Below are 21,581 nucleotides of genomic sequence, written 5' to 3'. Positions count from 1 at the left end.
GTAAAAAAGATACCCTGCAAGTTTTGCATGCAAGTATTTTGCCACTGCCCTCACCTATGTGGTATGAAGCCACACTAGAAGGAAGGAGCAGTAGACAGAAGATAGATTGTGGATTTCTGCTATTTGCAAAAATAATTTGCATGTTGTAAAACTTGCCACTGGAATGGTTATAGTATAACAGTCCTTTGCCAGGGACTATCACTGCATTTGGGACTATAATAAATACTTCTTCTGAGTCTCTTTACCCAATGCCTGCCTTTGACTTGACATCGGGGAGAATGAGTGTAATTAGAAAAGTCTCCCAAATTTAAAGAAAGTGTAAACTCATTTTTAAAAGAAGTTTAAATACTACTGTGAAAAATGTTCAATATACAGAATACCTAGCTTTTCCACAGAGCTAACCTAAACTCCATCTTTTTTAACATATTGCAAACAGACTATAGTTTGGGAAAAGCTGGGTATTCTACATTCTTCAAGTTCATTTTTTTCTTTTCAGTATCATCATTTCAATCTTATTAGCTTACGTTTGTCTATTTAACAGATAGGAAACCAGGGAACATAAACCTCCCACATTGCAACAGCTTCATTGGCTACTAAAGACCTTTCCAACTTGTGTGACATGACACGTTTGTGTGTTGGCTGCAAAATGTAGCTGTGTCACGCAAATGGAACAAGAAACCTCAGCTTCTATGTGAAATGAGCAACAGAGGATCCTCTAAAGATGTCATCCACAGATGTAGGTGAAATGACCACAGAAAATGCTGCAAGAAGACTGCCATATAGCCCGGAAACCACACAACTCTTTATGAAGTTTTTTGAAAGAGTTGGAAGCTTTTATTGTCTTTTTACAAGATCAAAAAGATAAAATGATAACTGTGGGTTTTGAAAAATATTAAGGTTGAATAAGATGTGAAAGGGAGAGGCAATAGGGATAATATTTATTTATTTATTTATTTATTTCTAGACCGCCCTCTCTCCCCAAAGGGACTCAGGGTAGTTCATATACATATAAAAGGCAAGGATAGTAAAGAAAATAGGGCTTGAAGCATAACCATTTACAAGAAAGCAGGAAGTCAGTATTTTATTATTTTTATGTAGTCTATATAGTTTTTATTTTTCAATTTTTATTTTTTCTACTGTTTTTTATTTATTTTACTTCCATGTAGATTTCAGTTTTATTTCAATATATTGAAATGGTTAATACAAATATTTTAAAAATAATTTGTTCTAATCCATTCCAATTGTCTTGAGATAAACATCAAGTCATGACCACTTACAGTACTTCTGTATATTGGCAAATAAATTAATATTTTCTGACCCTATTTTGCATTATATATTACTTCATTCGTTTTGTTGTTGTTTATTCATTCATTCAGTCACTTCCGACTCTTTGTGACCTCATGGACCAGTCCACGCCAGAGCATCTTGTTGGCCACCGCCACCGCCAGGTCCTTCAAGGTCAACCCAGTCACTTCAAGGATACCGTCCATCCATCTTACCCTTGGTCGGCCTCTCTTCCTTTTTCCTTCCATTTTCTCCAGCATCATGATCTTCTCCAAGCTTTTCTGTCTTCTCATGATGTGGCCAAAGTACTTCAGCGTTGCCTCTAATATGCTTCCCTCCAGTGAGCAGGCGGACATTATTTCCTGGAGGATGGACTGGAGAATTTCCTCCAACACCACAGTTCAAAAGCATTTATCTTCCTTCGCTCAGCCTTTCTTATGGTCCAGCTCTTGCATCCATAGGTTACTATGGGGAATACTATTGCTTTAACTATGTTGACCTTCGTTGCCAGTGTGATGTCTCTACTCTTCATTATTTTATCGAGGTTGGTCATTGTTCTCCTCCCAAGAAGTAGACGTCTTCTAATTTCCTGGCTGCAGTCTGCATCTGCAGTAATCTTTGCACCTAGAAATACAAAATCTGTCACTGTCTCCACGTTTTCTCCCTCATTTACTTTACCTATGCTATTTGTTTTGTTTCTGATCATTTTGTGATCTTTTTGTGTTAACAATTTTAAAAGGTTTTAAAGATGTTCTAATTCAGAAAATACATATGTATACTACTTTATAGAATTGAGAAAGTTACTTTAGAAATGAAATCTATGCCGTTATTCACTGGATTTTTAAAATTACTTTGTTGCAGTTGCTACAGGAAAACCAAGTGACTTACTAAGTGGTCCACTCCATTATTTGCTAGTTTTAATTCCTCTTAACAAAGCTTTTTGCATCCCTTTGTACTTCATGCATTACAATCTGGAATGCCGCCAAGCCTGGGGTGATATCTCCAGATTGGGTGCTACATGAGCACCCATACCCCCATCTAGCTCAACATTTGATCATCTGAACACCCTTCTGTGAAAATTCTGCGTCAAGCTGCCTAAATGAATAATATCCACCCCACACATATTTATCACATGAGGGGAATTACAAGCCCTGGTCAGAGAGCTGGCACACGTAATTGGTCCCAGATATGAACACAAAAGCTCTTAGACTGGGAAGTGGCCAAGTAGATTTAATTTTCTTGTTTCATGGTTGAAGAGCTCTGCCACTTCACAGTCATTTGGCCCTATTGTTTTAAACAAACATACAGAAAAACTGAGAACTATATGTCATGGATCTGATTCTGTCACCCTATAAAAATATGCTAGTCTTTAAGTTTCCAGAAGATATATTAGCTGTTTCTACTAGTTTACATTTCTGCAAGTCTGTCTGAAGCACATCTATGCTATTACTGCCAGGCACTCCAGCTTTTTTGAGATCTCCCCCTGGATGTGATGTGGGACAGACTGAGATTATGAGGATGCCTTGGCTTTTTACTGTGATGTTCTGTGACTAGTTGCTGCAGATATTGAGAGAGAAGCTGTCAAAGCTGGCATGTTCTTTTATGTAGTATGAGCATTTTCTTCCCAAACTTTCTGCTGGTGTGAGCATCTGCAGGTTGCTGGCACCATAGGCCAATAACAGGGGGTTGCTGTTGTTTATTGCCATCAAGTCAACTATGTGTTATGGTAACCCTATTAATAAGATACCTCCAAGTGGTCTTTTTATCATTTTATTAAGTGTTTTCTAATACATTAAAATATGCTTTAAAAAGTAAACAAGATGTTAGAAATAGTAAAAAAAAAAACAATAATAATAAAGAATGATAAGCAAAAAGACACATTTGACATCCAGCTTTTCTAACTATCATTATACACTATTATATAAAGCAACTTCTCTGATCATCATTATACAGTAATCTCACTTATCCAACATAAATGGGCCGGCAGAACGTTGGATAAGTGAAAATGTTGGATAATAAGGATAGATTAAGGAAAAGCCTATTAAATATCAAATTACGTTATGATTTTACAAATTAAGCACCAAAAACATCATGGTTTACAACAAATTGACAGAAAAAGCAGTTCAATACACAGTAATATTATGTAGTAATGACTATTTATAAATTTAGCACCAAAACATTGCGATATATTGAAAGCATTGACTAAAAAAATTGTCTACTAACAAATTGACTACAAATAAAGATAGAATTGCATAAAATAAACTTGCAGTAGCAACATTGTTGAAAATTAAATCCATAAAAAGTTCAATCCTTGCTGCCTAGAGAAACAGCTGTGGATTGGGGTGGGAGGCAAACTGCGTTGGATAATCCAGAACGTTGGATAAGCGAATGTTGGATAAGTGAGAGTCTACTGTATTATCAACAGCCCTGATCAGTTCTTCCAAACTCAAAGCAGTAGTTTCCTTGACTGAATCTTCCTGTAATGCATTCTTCCTCTTTTCCTATCTTATATCTTACCAGGCCTGAAGGTTGGGTTGCTGACCTGAAGGTTGCCAGTTGGAATCCAACCTGGGGAGAGCACGGATGAGCTCCCTCTATAAGCTCCAGCTCCATGCGGGTACATGAGAGAAGCCTTCCACAAGAATGGTAAAAACATTAAAACATCTGGGCATCCCCTGAACACCGTCCTTGCAGACGGACAATTCTCTCACACCAGAAGCGACTTGCTGTTTCTCAAGTCACACCTGACACGAAAAAAATCTTACCAAGCATTGTTGAGTCGTGTCTTTTCATGATATGTCCCAAGTATGACAGTTTCAATTTGATCATTTTGGCTTTTATAAAGGTTTCAGGTTTGATTTGTTCTTGGATCCATTTATTTGATTTGTTGGTAGTCCATCAACAGAAGTCTCCTCCAGCACCACATTTCAAATGAATGGATCCCCTTCCTGTCAGCTGGAAATATGATGACATGAACATTCCTGATTTTACCAACCAATGATATATCTTTACACTATACAGTCTTGTATAGTTCTTTTATAGCTGCCTTGCAAGTTTCAGCCCTTTTCTGATTTTTTGTGTGTGTCATGAGAAACTGACACAAGTGACTTGAGAAACTGCAAGTTGCTTTAATTGGCCGTCTGCAAGGATGTTGCCCAGGGGACATCCAGATATTTGATGTTTTAGCATCTTATGGGAGACTTCTCTCATGTCCCCACAGGGAGCTGGAGCTGACAGAGGGAACTCATCCATGCTCTCCCTGGATTCAAACGGGCAACCTTCAGGTCAGCAATCCTGCCAACTCAAGGTTTTAACTCATTGTGCCATTGGGAGCTCCACAGCCTATTTCTGATTACTGATATAGAACATCTATAATAATGTCAATGCTTTCATTATCTGCTTTAAAGTTATGTAAATCGCCTGTGGTTATGACTTTTATAATCAGCTATAATCCTGGCTTTGCACTTCCTTTCTTCCTTGACTTTCTTCAATAGCTGTCCCACATCTTTGCTATTTTCTACAAGAAGATAATAGTCTGCATATCTTACATTTTTATGTACATTCCTCCAATTTTCATTCCCCTTCCTCTTATACTAATTCAGCTTTACATCTGATACATTTCAAGTACGAGTTAAACAGGGCGATAAAATTCAGCCTTGCCCGACCTCCTTGCCAAATTAGAAACCATTCTCTTTCTCCATTTTTTCCAAGTATTGTACAGTCAAATGTTGAAACAAACCAATTTCCTTAAGAATGATCCATAGTTTTTCACTGCCCAGACAACCAAAAGCTTTGCTATAACTTAAAAAGTACAAGCTGTTTTTCCCCCTGAAATTTGTTGGTGAACCTGGCTGTGACCTGATTAATTAGCAAGGAAAATGTGTAATTGGAGACTTTCATGTGAAATCACATGGTAAGGAAGGCACATTTGATCGCATTCAGTGAAAGCACACCTTTGAATAGTTCATTTTGGAGTATGACGCACTAGATAGGAAAATGAAGAGTTGAGTCCAGGAAGAACGATTTTGGCAAAATCACTGTGAATCTGATCAAGAAGGCTTTAAATTAAAGCTTAAATATGATAGAAGGTATCTTAAATATATGTCCAAAAGAACACAAAGATTTGAAGTTTATAGGAGATGCTGAGGGAGAGAATGGGAAACAATGGCAGCCAAAACAAAACTTGCAGTAGTATAAAAGAGAAGAACAAGCCCCACTTTAGATGTCTATACACCAGGCATGGGCAAACTTTGGCCATCCAGGTATTTTGGACTCCAACTCCCACAATTCCTAACAGTCTCAGGACCTGGAAAAGGCCTGTGCCTGTTAGGAATTGTGGGAGTTGGAGTCCAAAACACCTGGAGGGTCAAAGTTTGCCCATTCCTGCTATGCACCAATGCACAGAGTTTGGGAAACAAACAAGGCATGCAGAAATGTAACAGCGATTATAATGTTTATATGTTTTAATGTGCTTTTTAACTCTAATCTTTAAATTTTAACTTAGATGTATTTAATTGTCTGTTGTCTAAAGGCATCAAATAGTTGCCATATATAAAGCTGCCTTGACACCCCTTCAAAGTAAAGAAAGACAGAATATAAACAGAGTAAATAAATAAATGTAAATATGTCTTTATAGGCATAACAGAGACTCGATGAGATGACTCACATGATTTGAATATAGGTACAGTGTTCCCTCACTTATTGTGGAGGGTACGTTCCAGGACCACCCGCAAAAAGTGAAAATCCGTGAAGTAGGGACCCTATATTTGTGTTGTTTACCATCTCACTGGCAAGTAGCATCTCTGTCTGCCACTGTCTTGTGAGACGAAAACAAAGCTGCTTCAGCCACTTTTTCTCTCCCTTCAGCTTCTCCTTCCTTCCTTCCTTCCTTAGGCTTCTCCTTAGGAGGGAAGTAGAAAGTATTATTTTATGATTTATACTATTATTTTAGTGTTTATTTAAAAACTGTGAAACATAAAGAAGGTGGAGCATTCTAATTCAGGAACAAGTGATCAAGTTATATCAGCGGAGAGCATTTGGGTGAAATAAATGGAAAAATATGTGAAAACAAGTATGTGGTAAGAGTTTGCAATAGATCATGAAGACAAGATGAAGTGGTGGATGATGCTTTTCAGAAACAAATCTCAAAAATCTCCAAGAAGCAAGAAAAGGTCATTATGGAGAAGGTAAATGATCATGATATCTGCTAGGGGAGTAGCTTTGCTAAGCATAGGCTTTCTCAGGAATTCTAGATATATCTTGTAGATAATCTTCCAAAAAGAGCCCCCAGTGGTGCAGCGAGTTAAACCACTGAGTTGCTGAATTTGCTGACTGAAAGGTCGGCAGTCCGAATTCGGGGAGCAGGGTGAGCTCCCGGTGTTAGCCCCAGCTCCTTCCAACCTAGCAGTTCAAAAACATGCAAATGTGAGTAGATCAATATGTACTGCTTCAGCAGGAAGATAAGAGCACTCCATGCATTCATGCTGGCCACATGACCTTGAAGTTGTCTATGGACCACGGCGGTTCTTTAGCTTAGAAATGGAGATGAGCACCAACCCTCAGAGTCGGACACAACTAGACTTAATGTCACAGGTAAACCTTTAACTTTACCTAATCTTCCAAGGGGATCAGCTTCATTGACTTGCTCCTAACCACTAGGGAGGCATTGGTCCCTGGAATCAAAAGCTTGTACTTCAGGCGGGAGTCACCATGCAATGCTAGAATTCGTGATTGCGGGACCAAGCAAATAAGAGTATAGTCAAATATGAACCTTGGATTTCAGGAAAGCTGATTTAATCAAGCTCAGTGGAATACTGGGCAGAATCCCATGGCCAAAGCAAAAACCCAGTATGGGTGAGATTTTATAAAGGAACTGCTAAAAGTACAGTCAGAAACAATTCCATGGAAGAAGATAAGTCCATGTGGCTGCACAGTAAAGTTAAGGAGGAAGGAAAAAGCAAAGAATGAAAGGAAGGTCAAATCACCAGGAAGAAAACAGATGCAAGCCCAAGCTTGCAGGACTAGTGGGAGGAAAGCTAAAACTAAAAAAGAGCTGGAACTGGCTAGGCAAACAGCAGTAAAAATGGGGGGTTTTTTTCTAGTTCAAAGCAAGAAATATTGAGGTCACTTCTCAGAAAGGATGATAAAATGGTAAAAGATAAGAGTGAAAAGCCAGAACTGCTCAATACCTATTTTGCTTTATTTTTTTCCTTAAAGAGGACTGTGTCCTTCCGTGCAAAAGTAAAGACTTGGCAAGGAATCCAGATAGCAAATCAAGATTGAAAAGGATTTCGGAATTACCTATTTAATGAATTCAAATCTGCAGGGCCAGATGAACTGCATCCCAGGGCCCTTCCACACAGCTATATAACCCAGAATATCAAGGCAGAAAATCCTACAGTATCTGCTTTGATCTGGGTTATCCGAGGCCACACTGACATATATCCCAGTTCAAAGCAGAAAATGTAGGATTTTATTCAGCAGTGTGGAAGGCCCCCAGAGTGCTGAAGGAACTGTCGACATAGATACAGAACCACAAGAATTATTCCTGAGAAAACCTGTGGAGAAAGAATGAGGTGCCAGAAGACAGGAGATAAGCAGATATTGTCCCTCTCTCCAAAAAAAGGCAAAAAAGATGACCCAGCAATCCTGAAGCCAGTCAGCCTGACCTCAACACTGGGAAATATATTAGAATGGATTATACATTCTAAGTATCTTGGTGATATAGTGAGGTGATTCGCTGGTATATTAACCTTCTATCTTTCTTTAAAAAATCAGAAAACTAATTTATTAGATGTGGAAATACTGGGAAAGGCTTTATCTGGGTTTCAACTAAGCCTTTGATATGATGCCTCATGATGTTTTGAATAGCAAACTGACTAAATAGGGAACAGATGTTTATGCCATCAGATAGACGCAAAATTAGTTTGAAAATGTGTTCAAAGAGTATCCACCAGCAGTGGCTATGCTTCTTGCTGTTTTTTTATCGTATCAGAAGTGACATGATAAAAGTAACTTCTGCAAGTTGCTTCTGGTGTGAGAGAATTGGCCGTCTACAGAGACGTTGCCCAGGGGACGCCCAGACGTGTTACCCTCCTGCTGGGAGGCTTCTCTCATCCCCACAAGATAGAGCTGACAGACAGAAGCTCACCTCGTCTCGCGGATTTGAACTGGCAACCTTCAGGTTAGCAGTCCAGCCGGCACAAGGGTTTAACCCATTGTGCCTCCTTTTCCTGCTGGTTTAGAAGCATAGTAGAAATCCGGAAGACGTAGACACACAATGCAGGCTGAAGTAGAGTGCCTAGCTAGCAGTTCACTGATGTTTCTTTCTGCTGCCATGAGATCTGGGGGAAAGAAAAAAAAGTGCTCATTACAGGGAAGATAGCTGTGATGAACCAGGAAGAAAACTGAGCACAGGCAACAGGACTGGCACAGGAAAGGTGTGAGGCAGCAGTCATGGCCAAGTGCCAAATAATACACATTGCCCACAAAGTGTTCACACATTCATCAAGGAATTTGGCTCATTTTCCCAGTCCTGTTCAAGTTGGATCATCTCTTCCTCTTCTTTCTCCTCCATTTATTTAGTCTGAACTTACAAAGCTCAATAGAACTTACTTTTGAGTAAATTCATAGTGGAACTGCATCAGGCCAGCATAGCAAGCTTACTGTTCTGCTTTAATGGTGAACTTATTAAATTTTCTTCTAGCTTTAAATCATATGAGGGGCTTGTATGGCCTTCCAAGTGTTGACTGAAGCTCCTAGCACAGCCCACAGTGAGAAATCTGGGAGTTGAAGTCCAAGAAGATCTGGAGGATCACCCAGTCCCCAGCCCTGCTTTACAGAGCGTGTTATCTGAGCAGCAGGGAGGGAAGTATATCATAATGGCTAGTACCATTACAGTGGGATTGGGAAGCCCTGCTATTGGAATGTAACTCTCAGCATTCTGCAGCAATTGCTATGCTCACTGGGGCTGAAGAGAAGCACTTGCAGACCCCATCTACACTGCCATATACTGCAATTTGAAACCGGTCAATGTAGGCTTATATAATGCAGTTCAATGCAGTTACAATGGGTCTACACTGAGCATGTAATGCAATTTCAAATTGCAGTATATGGCAGTGCAGATGGAGCCTCCGTTAATTTAAATAATCAAAGCCAAGCCATGTTTGAAATGCCACATGTGGACAGCTAGGTATGAATTTGAAACTTCAGAAATACAACGACTTAAACTTAGATGCAAAGAGTGGGAGCCAGCCTTCTTGAAAGCTGAGCCAAGTTTACACACTTCAGCTCTGGGACAGGGTCCTCCTCCAGAACACAAGAAGTCTCCAGGTGTGAGCCCAGGAAGGTCGTATGCATCCAGAAACACAGAATCTTAAGAGTTAGGGCAATCTAGCCCAGTCCCTTGCCATGCAGGAATTCAAAACTAAAGCACTCCTGAAAAATGACCAGTCAATTTCCATTTAAAGACTTCCAAAGATGGAGAATCCACCACTCTCTGAAGCATCATTCAGTCATCCTGCCTTCTCATTCTCCTCCATAAGTGATTTTTCTGCCTTGATAGCCTTCTTAAGTAGCATTACAAAGTAATTTGCTATTTTCTAAATGAGCTTCCATCCGTCCAGATGACAGCTGAGCTACTATTCATGCTTAACCAGGCATGTCAACAAGTAGCTCGACATACCTGCATGTCAGTATCCACCAAATTTAATTTATTCAATAATGAACAACTGACTTGATGTAATATCTTATTTAACCCAGAGGGGAGAATTATGCAGCCCTCCAGATGGTGCTGAATTGGGAATTTCAGCCGTCTTTTATCAGCAGAGGCAGCAAGGTGAGGAATGATGGGGAAACTACACGTTTCACACCCTTTTTTGAACCATTAGTAACAGGGGCCTCATTTGGTGATTAGAAAGCAGTAATCAGTCTTTCCAACTAAAGTTACAAGAATAGTCATTTGAGAAAAGAAGAAACAAGACATGCTTCTTATCTGCAATTCTGATGACTGCAAAAACATGGAACGAGAAGGCGATGCTGGGAAAATATGTAAATGATCCGTTCAACTCCCAACAAGTTTATCATCAATGTTTCAATTCACATCTCTCCATATCAAAGGTAAAGCATGTATGCATGCCTGTTTGAATGAGAAAAGATTATTGCTAGGTGAAGTGGCCCTCTGTGATGTCACTGGGTGGCAAGTGTATCAGGGACTGGGAGGAAGGAAGGAAAGAAAGAGCCACAAAGAGACTGCCCACCCTTGCCAGAGTGTTGGTAAGCCATCTCAGAGCTGGAGAAGGGAGAAAGTCAGTTGGCAGATAGGTATAAGCTCAAGAATGGAAAACTGAATGTCATAGAATAATAGAGTTGGAAGAGACCACATGCACCATCTAATCCAATCCCTTGCCATGCAGGAAAATCACAATCAAAGTATCCCTGACAGATGGCCATCCAACCCAGTTTACAAGCTTTCAAGGAAGGAGCTTGCACCACACTCTGAGGCAGTTCCACTACTGATCAATCAATCAATTTATTAATGCTCCGACCAATGGTCATATGCATAGTTCCACTACTGAACAGCTCATACAGTCAGGAAGTTCTTCCTAATGTTCAGGTGGAATCTCCGTTCCTGTAATTCAGTGGTTCCCAACCTTTTTTTAAAAAACCAGGGACCACTTTGACCGGGGACCACTTTGACCGGGGACCACTTTCCAACGTTAGTACCAAAAGTGTTACGAATAAGTTTTTGGTCAACTTTAGATTCAGTTTGGTTATTTGGAGTGCTGATTCAGAAAATTGCATTGGATAGACCACATCAGCTCTAGTTTCTGATACAGAACATATACCACCCAGTAGTCGCCATCTGCTCACCCACAGAAAACCATACTTAATCATCTAGAGCTGATGCAGTCTATCCAAAGCAATATTTTGAATCAGCACCCAAAATAACCCCAGGAAAAGGCCTAAAAATGAAGACACCAAGAAAAAAAATTTGGGCTGTGTTAGTCTTGAGTCCCGTTTGGGGTAGAGAAAGGCAAGGTATAAATAGGGTAAATAAATTAATAAATTATGAGTGGATTTTGTTAATGCTCATGTAAAAAAAGAAGGGGGGGGGGTTTGAAAAAAATACAAAAAGCAGAGCAGGTTTAATAATAATAATATGCACAGTTGCAATTTTCCCCACATGTTTTGTGGCCGTTACTTTAGGTCTCACGGCCCACAAGTTAGGAACCACTGCTGTAATTTGAACCCATTGCTCCTTGTCCTAGTTTCAAGGGCAGCAGAAAACAAGTCTGCTCCCTCTTCCTTATGACACCCTTACACATATTTATACGTCAGTGGACAGGAAGAGATTTAAAGCAAACCTTAAAAATTGGAAAATAAACATGGAAAACTGGAAAGCCCTGGCCAACCAGCGTTGTAACTGGAGGTCAGCTGCTACCACCAGTGCTGTGGATTTTGAGGAGGTACGAATGGAGGGTGAAAGGGAGAAAGTGTCAAGAGGAAGGTACCTCAAGATAACCCTTGTCAGGCCGCCTTCCACCTGGAAATCTTTGTCCTCGTTGTGAAAGACTATGAGGATACAGAACAGGTCTCTACAGTCACTTATGGACCCAGGGCCAAGACTCTTAGAAGACAATCATAGGCCCCTTCCACACAGTTGTATTAAATTCACATTGCATTGAATTATTTGGCAGTGTTGACTCAGACAACTGAGTTTAAAGCAAATATTGTGGATTATCTACCTTGATATTCTGGGTTATATGGCCGTGTGGAAGCATCTATACTTGGCCACAAGTGATTGCCTATGATGATGACATATGCTAGTAGTTCATATAAAGCTTGTATGGTATCAATATCCTCTTTCAGTCAAGGAAGGTCCCAAGTGACTGGGTTACTGTGAGTTTTCTGAGCTGTATGGCCATGTTCCAGAAGCATTCCCTCGCTCACATCTATGGCAGACATCCACAGAGATTGTGAGGTCTGTTAGAAACTAGGCAAGTGGGGTTTATATATCTGTGAAATATTGTCCAGGGTGGGAGAAAGAACTCTTGTCTGTTTGAGGCAAGTGTTGCAATTGATCACCTTGATTAGCATTGAATAGCCTTGCAGTTTCAAAGCCTGGCTGTTTCCTTTGTTGGGAGGCACTTAGCTGCCCTGATTTGTTCATGTCTGGAATTCTCTGTTTTCTGAGTGTTGTTCTTTATTTACTGTCCTGATTTTAGAGTTTTTAATACTGGTAGCCAGATTTTGTTCATTTTCATTGTTTTTTCCTTTCCATGTGCTTGTGGATTTCTCGCTGGCTCATGTTTATCACTGATGACTGAGCTTAGTGAAATATACTATTTAATTAGATTATGTTTATTTAAGTTCAATTATGTATTATTTTTATTTCTTTTATAAGTTTATTTTGAGATTGTTTTATTCACTGTTGTGATTTGATTTAGCATTGTCTGTTTTTGGCATTGAATGTTTGCCATTTTGTTACTTTTGCTGGAAACCCTCTTGAGTCCTCTTGGGGAGATAGGGCGGAATACAAATAAAGTACAGTAGAGTCTCACTTATCCAACATAAATGGGCCAGCAGAACGTTGGATAAGCGAATATGTTGGATAATAAGGAGGGATTAGGAAACATCCAATTAAACATCCAATTAGGTTATGATTTTACAAATTTAGCACCAAAACATCATGTTATACAACAAATTTGACAGAAAAAGTAGTTCAATACGCAGTAATGTTATGTAGTAATTACTTTATTTACGAATTTAGCACCAAAATATCATGATGTATTGAAAACATTGACTACAAAAATGTACTGGATAAATCAGAACGTTGGATAAACGAGTGTTGGATAAGTAAAGATACAGAATGGGGGACGCCTGGATAGACAGCAGTACATGTGAAAAAGATCTTGGAGTCCTTGTGGACAAGAAGTTAAACATGAGCCAACAATGTGATGCGGCAGAGAAAAAAGCCAATGGGATTCTGGCCTGCATCAATAGGGGAATAGCGTCTAGATCCAGGGAAGTCATGCTACCCCTCTATTCTGCCTTGGTCAGACCACACCTGAAATACTGTGTCCAATTCTGGGCACCACAATTTAAGGGAGATGGAACAAGCTGGAAAGAATCCAGAGGAGGGCAACTGAAATGATCAAAGGTCTGGAGAACAAGCCCTATGAGGAGCGGCTTAAAGAACTAGGCATGTTTAGCCTGCAGAAGAGAAGGCTGAGAGGAGACATGATAGCCATGTATAAATATGTGAGGGGAAGTCATAGGGAGGAGGGAGCAAGCTTGTTTTCTGCTGCCCTGGAGACTAGGACATGGAACAATGGCTTCAAACTACAGGAAAGGAGATTCCACCTGAACATCAGGAAGAACTTCCTCACTGTGAGGGCTGTTCGGCAGTGGAACTCTCTGCCCTGGACTGTGGTAGAGGCTCTTTCCTTGGAGGCTTTTAAGCAGATGCTGGACGGCCATCTGTCGGGGGTGCTTTGAATGCGATTTCCTGCTTCTTGGCAGGGGGTTGGACTGGATGGCCCATAAGGTCTCTTCCAACTCTACGATTCTATGATTCTAAGTGAGACTCTACTGTATTGTTGTTGTTTCAATGGCTTCTCTGTGTAGTCTGACATGGTGGCTGTGAGAGTGGTCCAACATTTCTGTGTTCCCAAATAATATGCTGTGTCCAGGTTGGTTCATCAAGTGCTCTGCCAGGGCTGAGTTTGTCTGCAGTGCCTTTCATGTTCCTTGATTCGTGTCCTGCCAATGCTGCGCTTGGTGGTCCCTATGTAGACGTGTCCACAGTTGCATGATATAGGGTAGACCCCTGCAGAGGTGAGCAGCTCCCTCTTGTCCTTTGCTGAACATAGCATTTGCTGGATGGGTCTTAGTGGGTGTATAAAAAGTTTGCTGGTTGTAGAGTTGTTGTATGTCTTTCAGGCTGTGTGGCCACGTTCCAGAAGTATTCTCTCCTGATGTTTCACCCACATCTATGGCAGGCATGCTCAGAGGTTGTGAGGTATGGAAAAACTAAGCAAGGAATGTTTATATATATCTGTGGGAAGTCCAGGGTGAGGGAAGAACTCTTATCAGTTGGAGGGCAGCGTAAATGTTCCAGTTAATCACCCTAATTTGCATTGAATGGCTACATCTACTGGCTACTTTCTGCCTGGGGGCATTCTTTGTTAACTGCCCCTAGTTCCCATGTCTCAGAGTGTTGCTTCTTATTTACTGTTCTGATTTTTGAGTTTTTAAATACTGGTAGCCAGATTTTGTTCATTTTCATGGTTTCCTCCTTTCTGTTGAAGTTGTCCACGTGTGATTAACTAGAACATTTACGCTGGCCTCCAACTGACAAGAGTTCTTCCCTCACCCTGGACTTCCCACAGATATATATAAACATTCCTTGCTTAGTTTTTCCATACCTCACAACCTCTGAGGATGCCTGCCATAGATATGGGCGAAACGTCAGGAGAGAATACTTTTGGAGCATGGCTACACAGCCCGAAAGACATACAACAACCCTGTGATCCCACCCATGACAACACTTTGCTGGTTGTGTTTCTTCAGGAGAGAGTGCCTCTTCTGGAACATGGTCACACAGCCCGGAAAACTCACAGCAACCCAGTGATTCCGGCCATGAAAGCCTTGGGCAACGCATCCGAGTCATTTCTCTTACCTGCTGGCGAACATATCGACATTCCCTGCAGCTCCTGGGTTAGAGACTGAGGACAGGGAGGTTTCTGCTGGCGCGCGCTCCTCCGGCTTCGCTGCCCAGGTAGGCTCCCCGGGGAGGAGGAGGAGTGAGCGCGCGCAGTACCCCTGCCTCGCGCGCGGGAGGGAGGGGTGCCCCCATTGGCTGCGGGGAGTCCTGTTCTCCGCCCCTTTCCGCCGCGCGAGGCGGGCGGCGCAGGGCTGGGCGCAGAAGGGCTCCAGCCGCGGCGGCAGAAGGCAACAGCCTCGCTCTGTCTCTCCCTCTCTCTCTCTCCTCAGGTAGGCACCGCGGGACGGAGTGCTCAGGCAGGCAGGGCGGGCTGAGGGAGGTAACAAGACAGCCGAAACAACGCACCTTAAAGCCTTTTTGAGGGGGGACGGGTTTCCAAAGGGGTTTTTCTGGCGAGGAGCCCTCAGCGTCCCTCCCCTGACAAGTCGCCACAACTTGTCAGAGGCTTGGCGTCCTCTCGACCGCTCTTTCTGACTCAGCGCCTCCGCTCTTTGCGGCTTCGCTGGGGCTGGATCCACACACTGTCTTACAACGCAGTTTCAAAATGCAGATTTTTTTTCGTGTCAGGAGCAACTTGAGTCGCTTCTGGAGTGAGAGAATTGGCCGTCTGCAAGGACGTTGCCCAGGGGACCCCTGGATGTTTTTGACGTTTTTACCATCCTTGTGGGAGGCTTCTCTCATGCCCCCCACATGGAGCTGGAGCTGATAGAGGGAGCTCATCCGCACTCTCCCCGGGTGGGATTCGAACCTGGCAGCCTTCAGGTCAGCAACCCAACCTTCAAGTCACGAGGCTTTAGTCCACTAGGCCATCGGGGGCTCCAAAAAATGCAGATGATCAGGCAGTGTACATCCAGTTCAGTCTGCATTCTGAAGCGGCATTATAAGTCAGGGTGGAGCCAACCTGAGCCCCTTTCTACACTGCCCTATTATTATTATTATTATTATTATCTCTAAGGAGACTCAAAGCGGCTTGACATGAAAAGCATTGGTATAACAGCACATACAGGATTGCTGTGAGTTTTCCGGACTGTATGGCCATGTTCCAGAAGCATTCTCTCCTGATGTTTTGCCCACATTTCAAACTACAGGAAAGGAGATTCCACCTGAACATCAGGAAGAACTTCCTCACTGTGAGAGCTGTTCAACAGTGGAACTCTCTCCCCGTGATGGAGGCTCCTTCTTTGGAGGCTTTTAAGCAGAGGCTGCATGGCCATCTGTCGGGGGTGCTTTGAATGCGATTTCCTGCTTCTTAGCAGGGGGTTGGACTGGATGGCCCATGAGGTCTCTTCCTACTCTACTATTCTATGATTCTATGATTCTACATCTATGGCAGGCATCCTCAGAGGTTGTGAGGTCTGTTGGAAACTAGGCTAGTGGTGTTTATATATCTCTGGAGGGTCCAGGTGGAAGAAAGAACTCTTGACGTTGGAGGCAAGTGTGAATGCTGCAACTGGCCACCTTGATTAGCATTGAATGGCCTTGCAGCTTCAAAGCCTGGCTGATTCCTGCCTGGGGGAATCCTTTGTTGGGAGGTGTTATCTGCCCCTGATTGTTTCATTGTCTGGAATCCCTCTGTTTTCTGACTGGTGTTCTTGAAGCTGCAAAGCTTTTCAATACCAATCAAGGTGACTAATTGCAGAATTCACACTTGCTTCCAACAGACAAGAGTTCTTTCTCCCACCCTGGACTTTCCACAGATATATAAACCCCGCTTGCCTAGTTTTCTAACAGACTCGCAACTTCTGGGGATGCCTGCCATAGATGTGAGCAAAATGTCAGGAGAGAATGCTTCTGGAACATGGCCATATGGCCCAGATAACTCACAGCAACCCAGTGATTCCGGCCATGAAAGCTTTTGACAACACATTATTATTATTATATTATTATTATTATTATTATATACCACTTTATCTCCCCAAAAGGGACTCAAAGCGTCTGGATATGAAAAGCATTGGTATAAAAGCATATACAATCCAGATTATCAGAGTTGAACTGGATTATATGACAGTGTAGACCCATATAATCCAGTTCAAAGCAGATAATCTGGATTTCATATGGTAGTGTAGATAGGGCCTGAGAGGGATACCTGGCTCACTGTTCGAGGTTGAAGTGAGGGTAGATCCCATAGAAGAAATCAGAATTTGCATAATTTTCACGTGTGGCTTATGCAAGCGGAGAAAGTCCCCATAAAATGTCCCCCTTCTTAATCCTTATCAAGGGAAGGGCGGTGCATGCTTCAGGTTAAAAAAACAAAATTAGTTAATGTATTGTTGAAGGCTTTCACTGCCAGAATCACTGGGGTGTTGTGTGATTTCTGGGTTGTATGGCCATCTTCTAGCATCATTTTCTCCTGACATTTCGCCTGCATCTGTGGCTGGCATCTTCAGAGGATCTGACGGTGGAGTATATATACCTGTGAAATGTCCAGGGCAGGAGAAGAGAACCATTGTCTGTTAACCAATGTCAAGGGTGCAATTATGTCAAGTCAGCATTATGTGCAAATGCAATTCCTGTCTGCTGGAAGTACTTAGATGCCTGTCTGTTGTGTCCTCTTGCAGGGTGTAGCCAGACCTTGTGGGGCCCAAAGGGAGACCCTCCAGTCCAGCTCAAGGGGCAGCATGCATCTGGAGGATGGCTGAGGCTGGCCACCGCAGCAACGCCACAATCACTGCCCATGGTGGCTCCTCCGGGCAAGGAATGCCTGCAGTGTGGGGAGCACTGCTTTGCTTTTTCCTGGTGGCAGCGGTCAGCAGCCTCCCCTCAGCTCGACCACCTGCTTCGGACTCTCAAAGCAGGTTTACCAGAGAGCCATCAGGTAAGAGAGTTTGCGGGACAGGGGGGGCTGTTTCTACCCTCTGATGTGAGCCATGTGCTGTTTGTAGCTGGGATCACTAGCCACCCTTTTACCTTCCTGTCCCTTTGCCGTCAGCGGCCCTTGCATTCAGCTTGTCAAATGTACTGTGTTACAGATGAGGTAACATGAAGGAACTGCTCCTGTTTGTTGGCTAGTCTACTAGTTATCTACTCCTCCTGTGCATGCCCCAATTACAAATTATACCTATTTCAGTGGGGGAAACATGCATTACTTTTGCAACTGATGGAATCATCCTGCAAGTACACTATGTAACAAAATTTGGAAACATTTTCTGTTCCAGTTTGAAAGTGTTTTTTGCTGTTTCATTATGGATTACTTTGAAAGTAGTTGTACTTCAGAAACTTAGTTTTTGTGGCTGCCGCAAACTGTGTTGAACTGGTTGAGATGATGAGATATTCCTCAAAATGCGCAAAACAAAGCTTTTGGAGTTCAAAAAACGTCTCCCATATTTTTATGATAGAACCAATTAGGAAATGATATTTATAATCTAGGAACAAAATTTTGTTACGTAGTGTAATTTATCAATATAACAGTTTAATGACAGGTCAGTCTTTTATTGGGCATGAATACAGCTATACTTCACAGAAACAGCTTTGAATGCTTAATTGCCAGAAATCACATCACATGTTGTTAAGTTTTACTTCATCTGATAACTTTGCTGTTCAGTTTCCTTTAAAGCAGGGTGTCAAACTCATTTTCATCAGCCTTATAGTTGCCTTCAAAAGGCCGTTGAATCCACGGATAGAAAATCCGTGAACATAGAGGGCCAACTATATATATTTTTTACTTACTGGTTGGTGCTCTTTGGTTTTTAGCCCGTTTAGGTTCCCAGATATTATTGAACGACAATACATTTTGGATTATCTGTCATGTGCACTGGGAATAATGAGGATTTCAGCCCAACAGCACTTGTGACTCTGAGATTGGGGGAAATCTAAAGGACATTTTAAAGTCAGGCATCATCTCCAAAAGCCTTGTAATTAAATTCAAACCCCTCTCTCCTGACAAAATAGAACAAACTGCAGTCTTCCAAATGCTGCTTTATCACAATGCTCCTCAGCTCTAGTCATGAGTCTAATGATGTGGAATATAGTTGTAGTCCAGCATCTGAATTACCATATAAAATGACATGGCAGAATGGATTTGGCTCATGGGCCTTAAGTTTGACACATGGGCTTTAAAGCCTTTGAAATTCACTTTCAAATGGCAGCAGTCATCCCCATGCATGCACACATACACATTTTGATTAATTTCACCAGTATTATTGTTCACACTTTCTCCTTTGCTTTAGTCAAAATAAAATGCTGATGTTCCCTTCTGCCTTTCTGTAGGGATGGGAGGTATGGAGATGTGGTGTCTCTAGCCATACACCTCAGCTTGTATGAAGTAGTTGAAGTTTGTAGCGTCTCTGAAAAACAGGTTGCTGTTCTATCACAGTAATAGATAGTTCTTATTCTGTTGGTGCGTGGTGTTTTGAAGTCATCATTGTTGTCTAAGAATAATGAATGATTATTCTGGTATTCACCGTATGTGCACACACTCATCACTAGTCCTTTTCTAAAGTTCAGGTAAATTGTCTTCCACAGTGGTCTGAAGAGTGGCCCCTTGTCAGCTTGCAAACTACTAATGATTCCAGCAGAAATATTTCAGTACCAGGCTGGCCACTGGCCAAAATCAACCCACCCCCCAGTAACAGTTACTTTTAGACATCTTAGTGGCTTATCGCCCCATATAGTATTGTAACTTGAGTGGGGGTTTTTTGTCTTTGAAACAGTGCATGTTCAAATCACACAAAAAGTGTTTTCTTTTAAATTGTTAAATTCTCTGCTTCATTAAATGACACCTACCATACATTCACCACAACTTATCATGGCTCAGATCTAGCCCACAAACTGTAGGTTGCTGGTCCTCAGAATTTTTTCAGGAAAGAAAGAAACAGGTGCAGCCAATGGGTACAAATGTGTTGCCAGTTTCTGGTACATTAGGGTATAAAAGTTGGCTCCCCACCTAATAACCTGAGAAGCACTTCCTTAATGTGAGATCATTCTCTGCTATCATGTGTAACGCATGTGGATTTTGTGGTGTGATATCTTTCAGTATTATATTGAATCTTATAATGGAAGCAATGGAGAGGCAAAATTGTGCTGATGTGCTTGGAAAAAACCAACATTGAAAATAAGCCAGATTGTAGATATTTGTGCTTTATGTTTTATATACACAACTGTCTCTGTGTGCTGCAATGCCAAGTATTGTGACAAGCTGTTTAAACTGGGGGAGAGTTTATTAAAAGTTTCCTTTCAGTAGCACAAGAACAGTCACAAGCAACAATCTTTCACACAAACGGTATTTGAAAAAAATCAGTAGACAAAATTTAGTGTGTTTTGACAAGCACTAGCTGATATCTGTAAGCACATCTCACTAGGAAAAAATCTAGGTCAACACAGTGAGACTTACGGTAACTGTTCAGTAAATAGAGTTTCACAGGGTAGTGATGTCCTTTTTATTGGGAAAACAATAAAAGTGTAAGAAAGAAGAACCTGGTTTCTCTCCCCACCTCTTTTCTTTCTTCCTCAAATTAGAATATCTGGGGAAAGAGATGAAATTTTGTTTGTTATAAAAATAAAACAGCTGGGATAAATATATTTCATAGAAGCTCAGAAGAGGGGCAATGTTTCTACATCATATCTGGTTAGAGCTCTAATTTTGTTTTCAGGAGGTTTTTGGTAAAATGTTAGGTTCTTTTTGGTGCATTTTTATAGCCATACTTGAACCATTACGGTGATGTGTCAACAGCTTTTAATGTTGTGTAAAATTTTATTTCTTAGTCCTTGTGGATTAATTCTAATTGGAATTACTTAAATTTAGATTAGCACTAATAAAATCAAAGTCCTTAAAAAAAACATTTGTAAACATAACATGGGCCCCTGGTGATGGCGCAGTGTGTTAAAGCACTGAGCTGCTGAACTTGCAGACTGAAATGTCCCAGGTTCAAATCCCGGGAGCGGAATGAACGCCCGCTGTTAGCCCCAGCTCCTGCCAATCTAGCAGTTCGAAAACATGCCAATGTGAGTAGATCAATAGGTACCGCTGCAGTGGGAAGATAATGGTGCTCCATGCAGTCATGCCGGCCACATGACCTTGGAGTTGTCTACGGACAATGCCAGCTCTTCGGCTTAGAAATGGAGATGAGCACCAACCCCCAGAGTTGGTCACAACTGGACTTAACGTCAGGGGAAAACCTTTACCTTTTTACCTTTAAACATAACATATAGCATTAAAATCTTTTGTGTGTTGTAGTTGGGACAGACATCCCATATTTATTTTGGAAATAAATCCCATTGCTAAAATAGAACTTAGACACAAGCATTTCTAAAGCATAGTTTCCCCTGCCTCAGTTCGCATATTGCTGCCACTGTTGGAAGCACAATAAAACCCATACAGACCTCTATTAATGAATAGTCTATCAATTTGCAAATTATTATGACAGAAGCAATCTTTAGAATCTACAAAAATGTATTTGATAGTAGCAGCTTTAGCTTCTTTCTATTTCTAGAAAGGTGTAGCTGGCCACCTTTATGAACACAGTTCCATATCACGCAGTCAACTGGCTTCTTCACAAATGATTTTGCTTTTTAAAGTATGCTCGTAAATGTAAATACAACAAACATGTCGTATCATGAGATAGGATTAACTGTG

At 41.5% G+C, this 21,581-nt stretch overlaps 2 protein-coding genes across 10 annotated transcripts in view; one reads left to right on the top strand and one right to left on the bottom strand.

Annotated features, from left to right (window-relative positions):
- Nucleotides 1-935: 935 nt before the first annotated feature.
- Nucleotides 936-17,457, bottom strand: LOC134297950 (uncharacterized). The gene is made up of 3 exons (XM_062976977.1): nt 17,424-17,457; nt 14,966-15,512; nt 936-1,908 (listed from the first exon to the last, which is right to left on the bottom strand). The coding sequence occupies exons 1-3, from the start codon at nt 17,455-17,457 to the stop codon at nt 1,866-1,868; spliced, it is 624 nt and encodes a 207-aa protein (XP_062833047.1). The 3' UTR covers nt 936-1,865.
- fgfr3 (fibroblast growth factor receptor 3) overlaps nt 15,185-21,581 on the top strand; it is a 69,974-nt gene continuing 63,577 nt past the window's right edge. For all 9 annotated transcript variants that reach the window (XM_062975988.1, XM_062975989.1, XM_062975987.1 and 6 more), the window contains exons 1-2: nt 15,185-15,279; nt 17,569-17,825. In XM_062975988.1, coding sequence (XP_062832058.1) covers nt 17,642-17,825 — 184 coding nt within the window. In that variant the 5' untranslated portion in view covers nt 15,185-15,279; nt 17,569-17,641. The remainder of the gene's footprint in view (nt 15,280-17,568; nt 17,826-21,581) is intronic.

This window comes from Anolis carolinensis, chromosome 3 (assembly GCF_035594765.1).
Source record: "Anolis carolinensis isolate JA03-04 chromosome 3, rAnoCar3.1.pri, whole genome shotgun sequence".
In the NCBI taxonomy this organism is placed as follows: domain Eukaryota; kingdom Metazoa; phylum Chordata; class Lepidosauria; order Squamata; family Dactyloidae; genus Anolis; species Anolis carolinensis.
This window is presented reverse-complemented; position numbering and strand designations above follow the sequence as displayed.

What these genes read in the sequence shown, in the direction of transcription:
- LOC134297950 (XM_062976977.1), bottom strand. Translation starts at nt 17,457, where the DNA reads ATGGTTCTCTTCTCCTGCCCTGGACATTTCACAG. An exon ending in CTGCCCTGGACATTTCACAG is followed by an intron (nt 15,513 to 17,423) that starts GTATATATACTC and finishes ATCCAGCCCCAG; the next exon opens with CGAAGCCGCAAAGAGCGGAG. An exon ending in GTCGATATGTTCGCCAGCAG is followed by an intron (nt 1,909 to 14,965) that starts GTAAGAGAAATG and finishes TTGTATTTCTAG; the next exon opens with GTGCAAAGATTACTGCAGAT.